The following is an 18,557-nucleotide window of genomic DNA, read 5'->3' on the forward strand; positions in this document are numbered from 1 at the left end:
ACAGACTATAAGCCCCAGGTGTTTTAATGTTTAATTACCATTTGTAGGAGAATAATATACACAAAGATTGTCAGGAAAGAGATGGTTCTTTGTGGAAGCATACCTTTTATTAACACGTTTATTAACAGAGATGAAGGAGATCTGCAAACGTACAGACATGTATAAATCTCAGCGACGACCATAATAAACTGAATGTGCAGGGAACACTAGCAACACACAACTAACAAGGAACAAAATGGCCACCCCCTGAGATAGATAAAAACAGGTGAATTTTGCTGCTTAACTCATATTCCACAAGCGCGATATTAATTAGAATGCCGTGTTTCGACTAGTGGGGCACATATAACATATTATAGTCAAGAAGATTTTGGGGTTGACTGAAAATACATAGTTTATAAAAGATTCTTTAGCTCAGTGGCCTTGTGGTATGAGTGTCCGCCCTGAGACTGGGAGGTTGTGGGTTCTATATATCATACCAAAAGACTATAAAATGGAACCCGATGCCTCCCTGCTTGACATTCAGCATTAAGGGTTGGATTGGGGATGCTGCGCCTCACAGTCATTATTAGCAATGTATAGCTCAGGGGTGGGCAAACTACGGCCCGCGGGCCACATCCGGCCCACGGGACCGTTTAATCCGGCCCGCCAACCCTGAATAAATTGTATTATTAAACATTTTTTTGGTCGTATTGCCTGCAATGACTGCGTTTCCCCAGTAAATGGGGAACCGCTCGCCTGCGCATTTACTACCGGAAGCCGTGTCAGAAAGCTTAGTGCACACTCACAAGTGCGTGTAGGAAGTGGTATCGCCTGAAAACGGCCTTCAAAATAAATCACCCTACCTCAAATCAAAGCATGGCTGAATCACATATAAATAACATGGAGAATTCTTAACACAAACTATAAATATGTTTTTAGAACAACTTTTATTATTGTACATTTTTTTATAATAAGGTAGAAGTGTACGTACTGTAAATGTTCTTAAAACTCTTTTATTATCATAACAATTTTCTATAACAAGGTACAACACAGGCGGCTCGGTGGCGCACTGGGTAGCACGTCCGCCTCACAGTTAGGAGGGTGCGGGTTCAATTCCACCTCCGGCCCTCCCTGTGTGGAGTTTGCATGTTCTCCCCGGGCCCGCGTGGGTTTTCTCCGGGCACTCCGGTTTCCTCCCACATCCCAAAAACATGCTTGGTAGGCCGATTGATCCAAATTGTCCCTAGGGGTGAGTGCGAGTGCGTATGGTTGTTTGTCTCTGTGTGCCCTGCGATTGGCTGGCAACCGGTTCAGGGTGTCCCCCGCCTACTGCCCGATGACGGCTGGGATAGGCTCCAGCACGCCCGCGACCCCCGTGGGGACTAAGCGGTACAGAAAATGGATGGATGAGGTACATTTTTTTAAAGGTACAAGTGTACGCACTGCAATTGTGTGGGCACTCTTTGCCTTCTGCTGGCGTGTGGGCAAGTTTTGTACCATAATTCCTCAATTTAGATGTTTTATTTTGACTTTTAATTATTAATCCGCTATGTAGTGAAACCGCGATAAACAAACCGTGATGTAGCGAAGGATTACTTTACATCACTGAAAATAATTAATTTGTAAAGAGACGGTTGCCTTGTTTAAGGATTTCAACTTAAAGACACTATCAGACTAAACATGCGAACCAGCTAACAGGGAGTGACCGCGCTGATAAAGTGAAGCAGCTCCAATCTGAACTGGCGTCACAACAGCGATTCTTCACACGGGACTGTGAGTCAAAAATAAATATTACTAAAGCAAGCTACGAAGTGGCCATGTTAAGACTGTTGATGTTATGGACCTGTAGACCTGACGCAAACTATAATTTTTTTAAAGATAATGTAAATGAAAAGAGCAAAATTCACTAGTTTTGAGTTTTAATAATAACAGACAACTTTGCATTACTTATAACTCCCGTTTAAAATGTTCATGAGGCAAAAGTAATTTTAAACTCATGTAAATTTAAGGTATTTCATACAGTTTGTTCAATGTTATCTGACTCTTCAGATATGAATGAAAGGCACAATTTGTGTTTTTAGAGTTGTTCACATCTGCCTGAGTGACTCATATTTGGTTATTTTGTCATTTGAAAAATAAAGACAATTGTGACAATGAAACTTGTTTTATAACAGTGTGTATTTGCATGACTTTTTTGTAGTTAAAAAAAAGTCAGAAAAAACTATTGGCCCCCGGGCCCCTTCACTTGATCAAATCTGGCCCTCCTTGCAAAAAGTTTGGACACCCCTGCTTTACTACCTACTAAAGGCCAAAATCTTTTATGCAATGACCTTTACAGGTCGCTTATATTACCGTTTTTTTCCGTGTATAGTGCGCCCCCATGTATAGTACGCACCCCTAACAATGGCATGCTGATGCTGGAAAAAAGCTTGTACCCATGTATAATACGCACCCAATTTTTATGAATTTTTTTTTTTTTTTTTTTTTTTTTTTTTAAGTCCCAAAGATCGTCACACACGCAGGGAGGCAATGGGTCCCATTTTAAAAGTCTTTGGTATGGTCTTAACTAGGCTGGATGTCATTTTTTTTGTTGGCGTTGATTTCTCCGACTGCCCCTAAACGCACCACCGCGCTCCGTGCGCACACGGCGGCTCTGTATGGGAGAGACGTTGAAGAGGAATAAAAACACCCTTGGAAACCAAAACTTGCCCCTCGTCGGGACTCGGAGCCGCAACAAATGTTTCGGATTTGTGTAGGGTACATTGTGACAGACGGCAAACTAGCAGGTGATCGAGCGAGCGTCTGATACAAGAGCATTGCGGTCGTATGGAGCGTGTTTGAAATGAACAGCAGAGACGAAAGGAACAAGGCAAAGTGTTGTGAAATAAAATATTACCTGTAATTCGCATTTTGTTATTTGCTGATTGAAACTGCTAATTAAACTGTGAATTGAAACTAATAGGTGGAGAACTGAACTCTCGCTCTTTATATAGCTGACGTGTCTTGCGCAACCGTTCTGCGCATCTGTAATGGCGGCCTCCGTATGACGTCCGGTCCGCGATGGAGATTAAAAAACAAACAATATTTGACAATAACACACCATCGAGGATTGCACCATCGCATCAAACGATGTGTCGTCAATTATGAATTTTACTAAGTGTGTTGGGCAGGATGGCTGAATGCGATGCGCGATTGACAACAAACAAGAAGAAAGGTGAGTTTTATTTCGGGGGAGATTTGTCATGTCTCGTCCCCAGTTTTGCTATGTGTCTAGGTTGCCATAGTTTCTGTTCGTGTCACCCCGCTCTTCCTGTGTCACCTCAATCGATGTAACGTGTTTTGTATTTAAGTCCTGTCTGCCCCTCGCTCACCGTTGGATCATTGCATGTGTTACTGTCATTCTGTTCCTGTCTTTGGTAATGTCACCCTGTCTTTTTGTTCCACGACTTTGTCGGTCAGTCCTGTTGTTGGTTTTGTTGTACCATGACTTTATTTAAAAAAAAAAAAGAAAAAAAAAAAAATTAAAAAAAAAAAAAAAAAATTTTTTCTTTGTACCCATGTATAATACGCACCCCAGATTTTAGGACAATAAATTAGTAAAATATTGCGCACTATACACGGAAAAAAACGGTACTTCACACAAACACTACGTCCATCTGCTCCTGGTTCGACCCTGCGGTCCAAATTTAGAACCCAGTTCGGCCCGCGAGTCAAAATGTTTGCCCACCCCTGGTATAGCTTCTACTATGGAAGATCGTCTGAGAACGACCTAACTGACTTTTTAAATGACATAACAAAAACAATATAAATGTTATATTCACCCTTTAAAAACAATGGAATTTGTGTTGAAAATGTTGTAACCCAGCAGTTTTAAGGGTGTAAGAAACAACAATTAATCACTGTCAACATCAGTTAATAACACTGGCCTTTTGCAGAAATAACTTTTGTCTTCACACGTCACTGTAACACAAGATAAAACTATCACTTTGTCAACAACATTTACACCTATTGCCTTTTGTCAAAAATATTTACAAATACTTAAACTAATGCTGCATCTTCACACTTCACTGTAACTTTAAAACAATATGCTTCTGAGCAATCTGAGCAAAAGAACACAAGAAAGACAAATTATTCACTTTGTCAACAAAGGTTCAGCCTATTGGCTTTTGTCATAACAATATTTAGAAACACTTGTACTGCATCTTCATATTTTAAAATAACCTGTACATAAACAGAGCGCAATATTTATGTCAACATTTACGCCTCTTGGCTTTTAAAAAATATATATTCAGAAATACTTATGCCGATGTCAGACTGCACAACTTTTTTGCCGTTCATGACAGTCGCGGTTGTCAGACTACAAGAAAAATATAATCATGTGTCTTGACCGGAGAATATGTCACACTACATGTCAGTCACCCAAGCATCTGTTAGTGACATTAACTGAGGCATTACGTGCGTGCGCGTTTTTCTCTACTACCCGTAAAAGGCAACGAGAGAGTGAGAAACAACACAGAAATAGTCTGTCAGCAACTCACTGTAGTTTATAACTTTCACCAACAGATGGTACCAATACACTGTGAAAAAACTTTTACACATTCAACTCGTGTCCTAATACAGTAATCCCTTGTTTATCGCGGATAATTGGTTCCAAGACCACCCACGATATGTGAAAATCCACAAAGTGGTGTCACCCTTTCTTGAACATGCATACATTGTGTGTCAATAAGTGTATATTAAACCATCTAAGTGCATATGTTATCATTAGAACATTAAATAATAGTTTCAAACATGTAAATACTATATTAATACGTAGTATAAATGACATAAATGAAAATAATGTGTAAATAATATAAATATAAATATGATACGTGTGTGTGTGTGACATGTACATGTAGCTAAAGTATACATACTGTAAATATGTTTTTAGAACTCTGTTATTATTATAACAACTTTTTTATAACAAGTGAAGGAATGGGGTGGAAATACAAAAAGTCCTGCCTAGCTACAAAAACAGATATGCTCAAACCTCATTGAATAAAGTACCGTGTTTTCCGCACCTTCAATGAACGGCCCATTTTAAAACTTTGTCCATATATAAGGCGCACCGGCCTATAAGGCGCATAAAATAGAAGCTTTATTGCAACAAACTGAGGTTGACTAGGGTTGCGGTAAGCACCCACTAGCCAATAACCAACGAGCCCTCTGTAAACAATCGCGTTTCTCAAACGATCTCCTATAAAATGATTGGAACTGACTAAAGTTCAATCTAACGCATTGGTACTACTTACCTATGTTTCCCTTCCATATCGATCCGTAGATTTACTCGAAACATGAACAGAGCAGCCTATTTTGACATGAAATAGCCTCGCGCGCATAGCAGCTATCGTTATAGCATTAGCCACCCGCAAAACCCCATGACCCTCAGCTCGCAATCGCCCATGAGCCTCAGCAAAGTGTAAACAATCGCGTCTCTCAAACGAGCTCCTATAAAATGATCAGAACTGACTAAAGTTCGATCTAACTTATTGGTACTACTTACCTATGTTTCCCTTCCATATCGATTCGTAGATTTACTCGAAACATTAACAGAGCAGCCTATTTTGAAATGAAATAGCCTCGCGGGTACAACATCTATTCGGTGACGCCCCCTGACTACAGTTACCGTAATGCTGGGAAGCGATGCGACCTTGTAATTTACTAGTCGTACTAAAACGTACTAAAACATTTTGGCAGAGCACTGTGTACAACCAGTATGGATCAACAAATTCATCCATCACTTGATCCATATATAAGGCGCACCGGACTATAAGGCGCACTGTTGACTTTTGATAAAAATTTAGGTTTTTAGGTGCGCCTTTTAGGGCGGAAAATACGGTCCATAACCATAAGTATATTCACATATTAAAGCAATAAAAGAAATATTTTAAGCATATAATTATACCTACACACCAAATCAATAAAAAAGACATAACTAGACATTTTTGATAAGTGGTAATGACAAAGGTTTTTATAACTTTATGATCTGATATAGTATATTTCTGAGCATCAAATGTTTTTTGATATTTTGCCTGAATAGCTTAATGACTCTTAAGAAACTGTTCAATGCATGCCTGATGATTCTCTAAATCACGGACACTGCCAAAGTCGTCTAAAAATGTTCAGTACTTGATTGTATCTTATGTTTTGACTAATGCTAGACGCCAGTTTTCGATTACTACTAAACGTTCTGGACAGAGGGAAATATTTTGCCGAACAAAGAAAAGATATGGTTGGAAGCATGATTAAACTAGGAATACCGTTTTTTTCCGTGTATAGTGCGCCCCCATGTATAGTACGCACCCCTAAAAATGGCATGCTGATGCTGGAAAAAAGCTTGTACCCATGTATAATACGCACCCAATTTTTATGAATTTTTTAAAAAAAAAAATTTAATTTTTTTTTTTTTTTTTTTTTTTTTTTTTTTAAAGTCCCAATGATCGTCACACACGCAGGGAGGCAATGGGTCCCATTTTTATAGTCTTTGGTATGGTCTTAACTAGGCTGGATGTAATTTTTTTTGTTGGCGTTGATTTCTCCGACTGCCCGTAAACGCACCACCGCGCTCCGTGCGCGCACGGGACAGCAAACGAGCAGGTGATCGAGCAAGCGTCTGATACGAGAGCATTGCGGTCACATGGAGCGTGTTTGAAGTGAACAGCAGAGACGAAAGGAACAAGGCAAAGTGTTGTGAAATAAAATATTACCTGTAATACGGATTTAGGTAGAGAACTGAACTCTCACTCTTTATATAGCGGACGTGTCTTGCGCATCCGTTCTGCGCATCTGTAATGGCGGCCTCCGTATGATATCCGGTTTGCGTGTGTGCGCGTGTGCATATATATTTTAGTTTTTTTCTTATATAAGCCGCACGTGCACACGCGTTTTTTTTTACAAAGAAAGACCGTTCACAGAAAGCCTTTTTAAAGTTTTTATAACATACTTTAACATGTCTTTCTCAACATTGCCTGTGACAGGGTTTAGAGCCCTTTGACGCAGGTCACCTAGCGTGCATTCCTACTAAAGCTCATAATAGTCACAAGCAACACAGCCAGAATAAGCAGCAGCCATAGTAGTGTTTCAAAATAGTATTTCTGTTGTTTTTTTCTTCAAGATACTGCAGTGATCAAGTCATCACAAAAATCACGAAAAAAATCCTTATATAAGCCACACCTGACTATAAGCTGCAGGGTTCAAAATTTTGGAAAAAAGTTGCGGGCTTCAAACATTAAGATATAAAATTTTAATTTTTTGTCAAGAATCAACAAGTAGGACACAATCGTGAAGTGGAAGGAAATTGGATAATTTAAACCTTTTTAACAAATAAAAAACTGAAAAGTGGTGCGTGCAATATTCTTCGGCCCCCTTGCGCTAATACTTTGTAGCGCCACCTTTTGCTGCAATTACAGCTGCAAGTCGCTTGGGGTATGTCTCTATGAGTTTTGCACATCGAGAGACTGGAATTCTTGTCCATTCTTCCTTGCAAAACTGCTCGAGCTCAGTGAGGTTGGATGGAGAGCGTTTGTGAACAGCAGTCTTCAGCTCTTTCCACAGATTCTCGATTGGTTTCAGGTCTGGACTTTGACTTGGCCATTCTAACACCTGGATACATCTATTTGTGAACCATTCCATTGTAGATTTGGCTTTATGTTTTGGATCATTGTCCTGTTGGAAGATAAATCTCCGTCTCAGTCTCAGGTCTTTTGCAGACTCCAACAGGTTTTCTTCCAGAATGGTCCTGTATTTGGCTCCATCCATCTTTCCATCAATTTTAGCTATCTTCCCTGACCCTGCTGAAGAAAAGCACGCCCAAATCATGATGCTGCCACCACCATGTTTGACAGTGGGGATGGTGTGTTCAGGGTGATGAGCTGTGTTGCTTTTACGCCAAACATATCGTTTTGCATTGTGGCCAAAAAGTTCGATTTTGGTTTCATCTGACCAGAGCACCTTCTTCCACATGTTTGGTGTCTGCCAGGTGGCTTGTGGCAAACTTTAAACAAGACTTTTTATGAATACCGTTTTTTTCCGTGTATAGTGCGCCCCCATGTATAGTACGCACCCCTAACAATGGCATGCTGATGCTGGAAAAAAGCTTGTACCCATGTATAATACGCACCCAATTTTTATGAATTTCTTTTAATTTTTTTTTAAATTTTTTTTTTTTTGTTTTGTTTTTTTAAGTCCCAAAGATCGTCACACACGCAGGGAGGCAATGGGTCCCATTTTTAAAGTCTTTGGTATGGTCTTAACTAGGCTGGATGTCATTTTTTTTGTTGGCGTTGATTTCTCCGACTGCCCCTAAACGCACCACCGCGCTCCGTGCGCACACGGCGGCTCTGTATGGGAGAGACGTTGAAGAGGAATAAAACCACCCTTGGAAACCAAAACTTGCCCCTCGTCGTGACTCGGAGCCGCAACAAATGTTTCGGATTTGTGTAGGGTACATTGTGACAGACGGCAAACTAGCAGGTGATCGAGCGAGCGTCTGATACAAGAGCATTGCGGTCGTATGGAGCGTGTTTGAAATGAACAGCAGAGACGAAAGGAACAAGGCAAAGTGTTGTGAAATAAAATATTACCTGTAATACGCATTTTGTTATTTGCTGATTGAAACTGCTAATTAAACTGTGAATTGAAACTAATAGGTGGAGAACTGAACTCTCGCTCTTTATATAGCTGACGTGTCTTGCGCAACCGTTCTGCGCATCTGTAATGGCGGCCTCCGTATGACGTCCGGTCCGCGATGGAGATTAAAAAACAAACAATATTTGACAATAACACACCATCGAGGATTGCACCATCGCATCAAACGATGTGTCGTCAATTATGAATTTTACTAAGTGTGTTGGGCAGGATGGCTGAATGCGATGCGCGATTGACAGCAAACAAGAAGAAAGGTGAGTTTTATTTCGGGGGAGATTTGTCATGTCTCGTCCCCAGTTTTGCTATGTGTCTAGGTTGCCATAGTTTCTGTTCGTGTCACCCCGCTCTTCCTGTGTCACCTCAATCGATGTAACGTGTTTTGTATTTAAGTCCTGTCTGCCCCTCGCTCACCGTTGGATCATTGCATGTGTTACTGTCATTCTGTTCCTGTCTTTGGTAATGTCACCCTGTCTCTTTGTTCCACGACTTTGTCGGTCAGTCCTGTTGTTGGTTTTGTTGTACCATGACTTTATTTAAAAAAAAAAAAAAAAAAAAAAATTTTAAAAAAAAATTAATTTTTTTTTTCTTTGTACCCATGTATAATACGCACCCCAGATTTTAGGACAATAAATTAGTAAAATATTGCGCACTATACACGGAAAAAAACGGTATCTTTGAAAAATGGCTTTTTTCTTGCCACTCTTCCATAAAGGCCAGATTTGTGCAGTGCATGACTGATTGTTGTCCTACGGACAGACTCTCCCACCTCAGCTGTAGTTATCTGCAGTTCATCCAGAGTGATCATGGGCCTCTTGGCTGCATCTCTGATCAGTCTTCTTCTTGTTTGAGATGAAAGTTTACATACCTATCGTTTAGCCTGTTGTTGCTCGTTCATGTCTGTTCTTGGTGTTGGATTTTGCCGAATAAATTTCCCCCTAAATGCGACTTGTACTATGGAGCGACTTACTATATACTACGTTTTTTTTCACGTTATTGTGCATTTTATGGCTAATGCGACCTATATTCCGGAGCGACTTTTAGTCCGAAAAATACGGTAATCACTTTTTCAACAACAGTTCAGCCTACTGACTTTTGTCATGAATAGATTCCAAAATACTTACCTCTACAGCATCACACCTCACTGTAACTTTAAAATAACCTGTACACATACAGAACACAAGAAAAGAGAGTGAATCACATTGTCAACAGTTCACCTTGCTGGCACGTTACGAGTCAACTGTCCATATTACTGCAATTTAAGCATCACCAGAGCAGGTATCAGGAAGGGGGCATTGTGTATGTTTCAGGTCTGATGGGCCCTGGATGCACAGAGGATAGTTTTAGCATGGCATTTGGAGTCAATCACCTCGGTCACTTCCTGCTCACCAACCTTTTCCTCAAGCGAATGCAGCAGTGCGGACCCAGTCGCATCGTAAACGTGTCTGCCCTTCTCCACCGCCTTGGTAACATTGATTTCTCCCTCCTGGCTTCCAAACAAGATTTGGAGACAAGCCAGTCAATCTGGCACAACTTTCAGGACTACTGCAACAGCAAGCTGTGTAATGTGCTCTTCACCAGAGAACTTGCTAACATGCTAGAGTGCTCAAATGTGACTTGCTACAGCCTCCACCCAGGTTAGTGACGCTTGCACTTGCACACTATTGCCATTTTTTTATTCCATTTTAATATGGCGACGAAAAAGAAAGAAAGAGAAAATAAATTCTTGGCATTACTTTGTAAAGTTTGATCATTTCTGTCCACAGGGATTATCTACACCGAATTATGCCGCAATATGAGCATGTGGCAACAATTTCTGTTAATGCCATTTGCCAAGCTTTTCTTTCTCGACCCTGAGGGTGGCTCCCAGACCACCCTGTACTGTGCCCTTCAAGAGGGCATTGAGGCTCTCAGCGGCCGCTATTTTTCCAACTGTGCCCTGCAACAGGTGGGACACAAAGGGCGAGATGATGCCCTGGCAAAGAAACTGTGGGAGGTCAGTGAGAGACTGACAGGTTTATCGTGATAAAGTTTGAATTCTGAAGCTCCAATCATTATCATAACCCTGTGCCTCATCATATGCCTCCCACTGCTGTTTAGTTATACCTTATCACTGTATTGCAAGAAAATTATTTTGTAATAAACGATGTAGGTGTTTGTGTGGATCTTATGTCTGTTATTTTTCTAAAACTAATAATATAATTGATGTATGATTTATATGGTTGCAATTTAAATGCCAGTGGTGGGCGTGTCAGTAAACATTCGTAAATCACCAGGGTAACATCAGACAATTTTATTCATTTATAAAAACTTTGGACAAGTTCACACACAGAAAGAACAATATATAAGATAAGATAAGATAAGAGGAACTTTATTAATCTCACGTGTGAGAAACTGCATGTAACAACAGCCCGATTTATAGGAAGGTACAAGTAGGGGGAAAAGGTGCAAAAAAGAGACTTCTGGACCGTAGTCCTCCGGCACAAAAAAAATAGAATACAATATAAAAAGAAAAAATATGGAAAAATAACAACAATTGTAGTAAAACTAAAAATATAAGCTATGAATATTTACAAAAAGAGGATAAAAATGTAGTGGTAAAGTGTCGTAAAGTGTATGAAGTGTATGAGTTAAGTAATGCTAATAAAAGAAATAAAATAAATAGTGCACAGGTTATGGAAGTGAAATAGATCTAGGCATTGTGTGGCAGAGGATATTGCACATTGGAAGAATTGCACGTTATGGGGAAAGTATTGCACAGAAGGATGTGTTTACAGGTTGTCATTGTACAGCCTGATTGCGGTGGGGATGAAGGAGCTGCGGTAGCGTTCCTTCTTACACGGGGGGAGTCTGAGTCTCTGACTGAAGGAGCTGCTCAAGTTCTCCAAGGTCAGATGCAGTGGGTGAGAGGGGTTGTTCCTGATGGATGCTAGCCTGGCTAGCACCCTCCTCTCGCCCACCTCCTCAACAGTGTCAAGAGGGCAGCCCACCACAGAGCTGGCCCTCTTAACCAGTTTGTTGAGCCTCTTCCTATCCCTCTCTGTGCTGCTCGGAGCCCAACAGACCACAGCGTAGAGGATAGCAGAGGCTACCACTGAGTCATAGAAGGTTTTTAGCAGAGGCCTGCTCACTCCAAAGGAGCTGAGTCTCCTCAGGAGATGGAGGCGGCTCTGTCCCTTCTTGTAGACGGCGTTCATGTGATCCGTCCAGTTCAGTTTATTGTTGAGGTGAACACCCAGGTACCTGAAACTGTCCACGACCTCAATGTCCTGACCCTGGATGTTCACCGGTGAGTGGGGAGGTGCTCCTCTCCTAAAGTCAATCACCAGCTCCTTCGTCTTACTGGTGTTCAAGCACAGGTGATTGTGCTCACACCAGTCCACAAAGGCGCTGATGGCCGACAGGTACTCCAGCTCGCCCCCCTTAGACATACAGCCAACTATGGTTGAGTCATCGGAGAACTTCTGGAGATGGCAGATGTCAGTGTTATGCGTGAAGTCCGAGGTGTACAGTGTGAAAAGAAATGGGGACAGGACTGTGCCCTGAGGTGCTCCAGTGCTGCAGACTACCACCTCTGATCGGCAGCCACGCAGTTGCACGTACTGGGGCCGGTTAGTGAGGTAGTCAATGGTCCAGTCAGTGAGGTGATGGTCCACTCCAGTGTCTAGCAGCTTCACTCGTAGCAGGGCCGGCGAGATGGTGTTGAAGGCACTGGAGAAGTCAAAGAACATGACCCTCACAGCGCTGCCGGCGGACTCCAGGTGGGTGAGCGTCCGCTGCAGCAGGTAGATGACGGCGTCTTCCACCCCAATGCCGATCTTGTAGGCAAACTGCAGCGGATCCAGAGTGGGGCTCACCACGGAGCGGAGGTGGCTGAGGACCAGGCGTTCCATCACCTTCATGATGTGGGAAGTGAGGGCGACGGGTCTGAAGTGGTCCGGTTCCTTGGCGTGCGGTGTTTTGGGAACTGGGACGATGGAGGATGTCTTCCATACGCTAGGCACCTTCGCCAGGCTGAGGCTCAGGTTGAGGAGGTGGCATAGAACATGGCAGAGATCATCAGCACATGTCCGTAGCAGCCTGGGGGAGATGCCATCCGGACCCGGGGCCTTTCTCTGTTTCAGCCTCCCCAGCTCTCTCCTCACCTGAGCAGGAGTGAAGGAGAGGGGAGGGGGCTGAGATGAGGTTGAAGGCCGTGGTGAGTCATTGGGGGAGATGGGTGATTGTCCATGTGGTGGGCGGGAGGGTGTTAAGTGGCCATGAAGCAGGGGGGAGTGGGTTGATTGTCCATGAGGCAGGCGGGGGGGTGGATCCAGGTATCCAGGCAATGGGAGGCTGGGGGGGGCAGCGGGCAGGGGGGTGAGAGGGAGTGGGGACAGGCCAAAACGGTTGAAGTGCTGGTTAAGCTCATCCGCCCAGCGTTGATCCCCGTTAATGCTGCCACACGCTCTCCGTCCAGAACCAGACATAGTCCTCAGGCCACGCCACACATCCCGCACGTTCTTCTGTGCGAGTTCCTCCTCCACCTTCCTAGCGAAGTCCCGCTTTGCTTCGCGGATCGTCCTCTGGAGCAGATGCTGCAGCCTCTTCTGCTCCTCTCTGTCCCCGCGTCTAAAAGCCCACCACTTCTTGTTGATAAGGGCTTTCAGATGCGGGGTCATCCAGGGGTGGTTATTTGAGTAGCAACGCACCCTCTTAGTAGGTATTGTGCTCTCAACGCAGAAATTAATATAGTCCGTGATGCAGTCAGTGAGGGCGTCGATATCCTCGCCATGATCACTGTAGAAAACTTCCCAGTCGGTAGACTCAAGGCAGCTTCTCAGATGCTCGATGGCTTCCTCGCTCCAAACCCTCACTTCCTTTACCTGCGGGGGTTCTCTTCTCACCTTGGGTGAGTATTGGGAGGTGAGTAGTACCAGGTTGTGGTCTGAACGGCCCAGTGGGGGGAGGGCAGAGGCTGTGAATGCTCCCTCAGCATTGCAATAGAAGTGGTCCAGTATCTTATTGTCCCTGGTAGCACAGTTTACGTACTGAGTGAAGGTGGGCAGCGTGGAAGACAGAGAGGCATGATTGAAATCACCGGTAATTGCAATGAAGGCCCGTGGATGGTCTGTCTGCAGCTTGCACACGGCGCTGTGAATGACGTCACGCGCGCGCGCCGCATTTGCAGACGGGGGAATGTAGACACACACCAGAATAATATGTCCAAATTCCCTCGGGAGGTAGTAAGGTCTCATGCTTATAGTCAGAAACTCGATGTCCTCGGAGCAGTGTTTCTCTCTGACGTAAACATGGGACTGCTTGCACCACGCTTCATTTATGTAAACCGCGATTCCACCGCCTCTCGTCTTACCGCTCTGAGCTGCGCTCCTATCCGCTCTCTCCAGTCTGAACCCGGGTAGAGAAACAGCGGAGTCCGGGATGGTGTCAGTCAGCCACGATTCAGAAAAACACAGCAGACTCGCGTCCCTGTAAAGTCCGTTGAATCGTGTCAGGGCCGCGAGCTCATCCATCTTCCCGTGTAGCGAGCGGACATTTCCCGTTACAACGGACGGTAAACACGGCTGCTTTTTCCTCTTTCCCGATCCTCTACAGCCTCTCCTCCGTCTTCTTAGTTCCTCCGGAACCTTAGGTTTCGTGGCGAAGTAGAAGGATCCGGGTCGTGCGGCAAGCAGCTGGTCTCGGCTGTAAACAATGAGACTCGCGGCGACTCCACTGAATGCACCACCACGTGCCGGTTGAAAAAGTAACGAAAAAAGAAGGACTACGGCCAAAAAAGCTCCCGAACTAGGTTTAACATGTGCAGGCTCGCACAAGGTTCCCCCTAGTAGAGAGAAAAACTTAGAAAGAAAACTAGAAATAATAAATAAAAGTGAAAAAGGGGGGAAAGAGGGGAGAGCTGTTGCTACAGGCTGCACACAGGGCGGCGCCATCTTGAAAGTATAATATATATTATACTTTTACTATTCCTCACCGTGCTTCTCTTCCCCAAACTGCCTTGTGTCTTTGTTTCTCAGGTTAGTGCCGGTTCAAGTGACTGCAGAAAAAAAGTTTCTGTCTGCACCTATTCTGTCAAGTGTTTCAAAGTTTACCGCTATCATTGGTTTGCCAGCAAATCGGGAGTTCGTCAGTGACAGTGCCGAAGTAACGGATTGCACACCACTGCTAAATATTAGTGTGACATACTAGAGTGCCGTAGGTGAAAATGTACAATGGCATACCGCACCCCGCCCCGCCCCGCCAAGGGGTCATCAAGGAAGAAGAAAAGATTTCACCCCCTCCCAACTCTGCATAGTAACCATCAATAGTTATAAATAGTATAGTAATAGTAGTAAATTGTAATAAGTACACTCCTGCATATGATTGTCGCCTAATTAACATGTTACCGGGGTCACACATGCCCCCCTGGAAATGCATCGGAGACCACCTATTTGAAAAGCACTGTTGTACATTGCAGCTCCTTAACAATAAACATACAGGTGCATGTATATTTTTCATTCAAAGGATTATGGCAGTGATACTATTTTTTTCTTGAGCCACATCAGAAGAAAGAAACCAGGAGGAGAGCTGCATATGTACATTAACATACAACGGGCAGACGTGAGTGATGGATGGCGTGAGACATCCATGTGGAAGGTGTTGTCAGACTTGGATGCAGAGTGCCAACAAAAAGGTATTTATTCGAACAGGCTGGAGACAGCATAAAAACAAAAGCGCCTCAAAATGAGGGAAAACACTGTGGCAAAGACAAAACTGAAAAACACAGAGCTTAGGCTTGACAAAAAGGTATCCTCAAAACTAGGTTCTCTAATGGGTCTCTTTAACTCACGAGATCGCTGGTGCTCAAGACGGGACAAGGGAATACAAGTAGACTGACGCACAGAGGAAGGACCCACGAACTGAAACGAGAGGAGAGTTACCAAAATAAAGCAGGAAGTGACAATACAACAAAAAGGACAAGACAACAACAACCCACAAAATATGACAGCACGACATAACCCCCCCAATAGGGGCCAGGAGCATCAGGGTGAGCCGCGTAGAAGTCAGCAAACAGTCCGGGGTCCAAGATAAGACTCGGCGGCACCCATTGCCGCTCCTCTGGTCAATAACCCTCCCAGTTCACCAGGAACTGCCAGCTCCGACCCCACCTGCGCACCGCAAATAGCTCCTTGACAGTGTAAGCCTGCCAACCCCCCACTGTTCGCGGAGGCAGCACATGGCCTGGCACCATCCCACTGTCCCTGGCTGGTTTGACCTTCCCGACGTGAAAGGTGGGATGAACGGCAAGGGACCTGGGCAGGCGAAGAAGCACAGCGGCTGGGTTAACGACCTTGGAGATGGGAAACGGACCCACAAAACGGGGTGCCAGCTTTCTGGAGTCCACCTGGAGGGGAAAGTCTTCTGTGGACAGCCAGACCCGTTGGCCCCGCCGGTAGACGGGTGCCGGTCGTCGCCTTCGGTCGTCCATCCTCTTGACTCCGTCCCCTTGGCGGACCAGCGTGGCCCGTGCCACCACCCAGATGCGACGACAGCGTCGCACCAAGGCGTGCGCCGAGGTAACGGACACTTCCAGCTCACTGTCGGGGAAGACCGGGGGTTGGTAACCAAACACACACATGAAGGGAGACATCCCGGTAGCAGTGGTAGGCAGGGAATTATGGGCGTACCCCACCCACGTGAGGTTCTTGCTCCACGAGGAGGGGTTTTGTGCCACTAGGCAGCGGAGACCTGTTTCCAGCTGCTGATTTATGCGCTCCGTCTGACCGTTCGCCTCCGGGTGATAACCCGAAGTGAGGCTCACGGTAGCCCCTATGAGCTTGCAAAACTCTTTCCAAAACCTGGATATAAATTGGGGACCCCTATCCGAGACAATATCCCGTGGGAATCCGTGAATTCTGAAAATCTGATCCATCATGACTTCTGCCGTTTGCTTTGCCAAAGGCAACTTGGGCAGGGCAATGAAGTGAGCCATCTTGGAGAATCTGTCTACCACGGTTAGTATAGGCGTTTTACCCTTAGACGCCGGAAGCCCTGTGACAAAGTCCACCGAGATCTCGGCCCACGGTCGAGAAGGAATGGGGAGGGGTTGCAGCAGACCCACACGGCCGCCGTGGGAGTTCTTGTTCCGGGCACAGACTGAGTAGGCTGCAACGTATTCCCTGACGTCTGCCCCCATGGATGGCCACCAGAATCGCTGTTGAACCACATACAGGGTTCTTCGCACGCCTGGATGACAGGCAAGCCGGGAGGTGTGTGCCCAATGGACAACCTGGGAGCGCAGCCTTGTGGGAACAAACAGTCTATTCACTGGGCATCCCCTAGGGCAGGGGTGGCCAACCAGTCAGAGACTAAGAGACACATTTTTTAATGTGTCATCGCAAAGAGCCACACCATACACATGAGCACACATGACCCCCCCCCCCCCACACACACACACACACACACACAAACACGCACACACACACACACACACACCTCTGCTCAGCCAAATTTATTGTGTGACATTATTATGTCACGCACCAACATGATAATGACAAATTGACTCCTACAGTACTAAAACCACAGACCAAAGACCACATTTTCAACAATGAACATTGTGTGCATTGTCTCACACAGACAAACTTTCAGTTCAACAAATTCCACAAACAAAAACATAAGTTTTTTCACTTACTTTGTGTGGCGGGACATTTCGGGACCATTCGTTTTAGTTTGTCGTTTTCAGGAGACAAGATTTCAATAACTTCGCTGAGGCATATTTTAACGAACTCCACTTCATTGTATGGCTTTTTAGCCCGTGCAATGTTCCAAGCCAGTTGAAACAATGCAAGTGTGGCAGTCTCTGAGTGCTTCACAATTTTTTTTGAAAAACTGTACCTATTTTTCTGCCTGACTTTTCAAAGTGTTCAAACTTGTACTTGCGAAATTCAGTCCCTTTTGCAAAGTCCTTATCGATATTGGCGTGAAGTGAGCTGAAGTGGCGCTGAACATTTGAAGCTTTTAAATGCGCTAATGACGTCCGACATATCAGGCAGAATGGCTTGCCATTACGTTCAACAAAAAACAACTTTACCTCTGTTTAAAACGTCCTGTGGTCATCGTCATATATTCGTTTAGCTGTGCATTTTTTCCTTGCCATTTTAAAAGCGAAATTGACACTCCTCAAATAGGTTTGTCCCTCCTCCTTTCCGGGATTTCACCTCACGCGCATGCGCGTTTGACCAAAATACCATATTGAACTCAAGCGAAGCAAATACGCACAAAAAATAAACACAAATGTTGATATGAACGTAAAAGAGCCGCATGAAACTAGCCAAAGAGCTGCATGCGGCTCGCGAGCCGCGGGTTGGCCACCCCAGCCCTAGGGGGTGGTTCGTCGCCATTGGCCTGCTTCACCAAGCCTTCTACTGTCCAAGTAACTGCTCCCACCACACAATGAGGGGCGAGAATGGGTTCCGGCTCCGTGGCCACCAGATCTGGACTGCTGAAGACGCGTGATAGTGCATCAGGCTTGGTGTTTTTGACCCCCGGTGTGTAAGACAAAGTGAAATTGAACCGATTAAAAAAGAGGGACCAACGAGACTGGCGTGAATTCAGTCTTTTAGCCTTGATGTATTGTAGATTACTGTGGTCAGTCCAAACCACGAAAGGTTGCTGTGCTCCCTCCAGCCAGTGTCTCCATTCTTCCAGAGCCAGTTTGACCGCCAACAACTCTCGATCCCCCCCATCGTAATTCTGCTCTGCGGACGTCAGCCGTCGGGACAGGAACGCGCACGGATGAAGCTTGTTGTCGGTCTGGGCCCTCTGTGACAAGATGGCGCCGATTCCCCGATTGGAGGCGTCAACCTCCACCACGAACTGACGGGATGGGTCGGGCAGCGTGAGGATCGGGGCGGAGC

The 18,557-nt window shown here is 44.8% G+C and overlaps 1 protein-coding gene across 19 annotated transcripts in view; it reads left to right on the forward strand.

Annotated features, from left to right (window-relative positions):
* Window positions 1–18,557, forward strand: part of LOC133155558 (dehydrogenase/reductase SDR family member 13-like) — a 69,727-nt gene that overhangs the window by 41,609 nt on the left and 9,561 nt on the right. For 9 of the 19 annotated variants that reach the window (XM_061280978.1, XM_061280972.1, XM_061280973.1 and 6 more), the window contains 3 exons: window positions 9,972–10,298; window positions 10,428–10,657; window positions 15,166–15,334. The exons of 1 other annotated variant lie outside the window; for it this stretch is intronic. In XM_061280978.1, coding sequence (XP_061136962.1) covers window positions 9,972–10,298; window positions 10,428–10,657; window positions 15,166–15,334 — 726 coding nt within the window. Of the gene's footprint in view, window positions 1–9,971; window positions 10,299–10,427; window positions 10,827–15,165; window positions 15,335–18,557 lie in introns of those variants that run through there. 9 more of the 19 variants (XR_009714694.1, XR_009714693.1, XM_061280975.1 and 6 more) reach the window with 4 other exon arrangements.

Source organism: Syngnathus typhle, linkage group LG6 (genome assembly GCF_033458585.1).
Source record: "Syngnathus typhle isolate RoL2023-S1 ecotype Sweden linkage group LG6, RoL_Styp_1.0, whole genome shotgun sequence".
NCBI lineage: Eukaryota > Metazoa > Chordata > Actinopteri > Syngnathiformes > Syngnathidae > Syngnathus > Syngnathus typhle.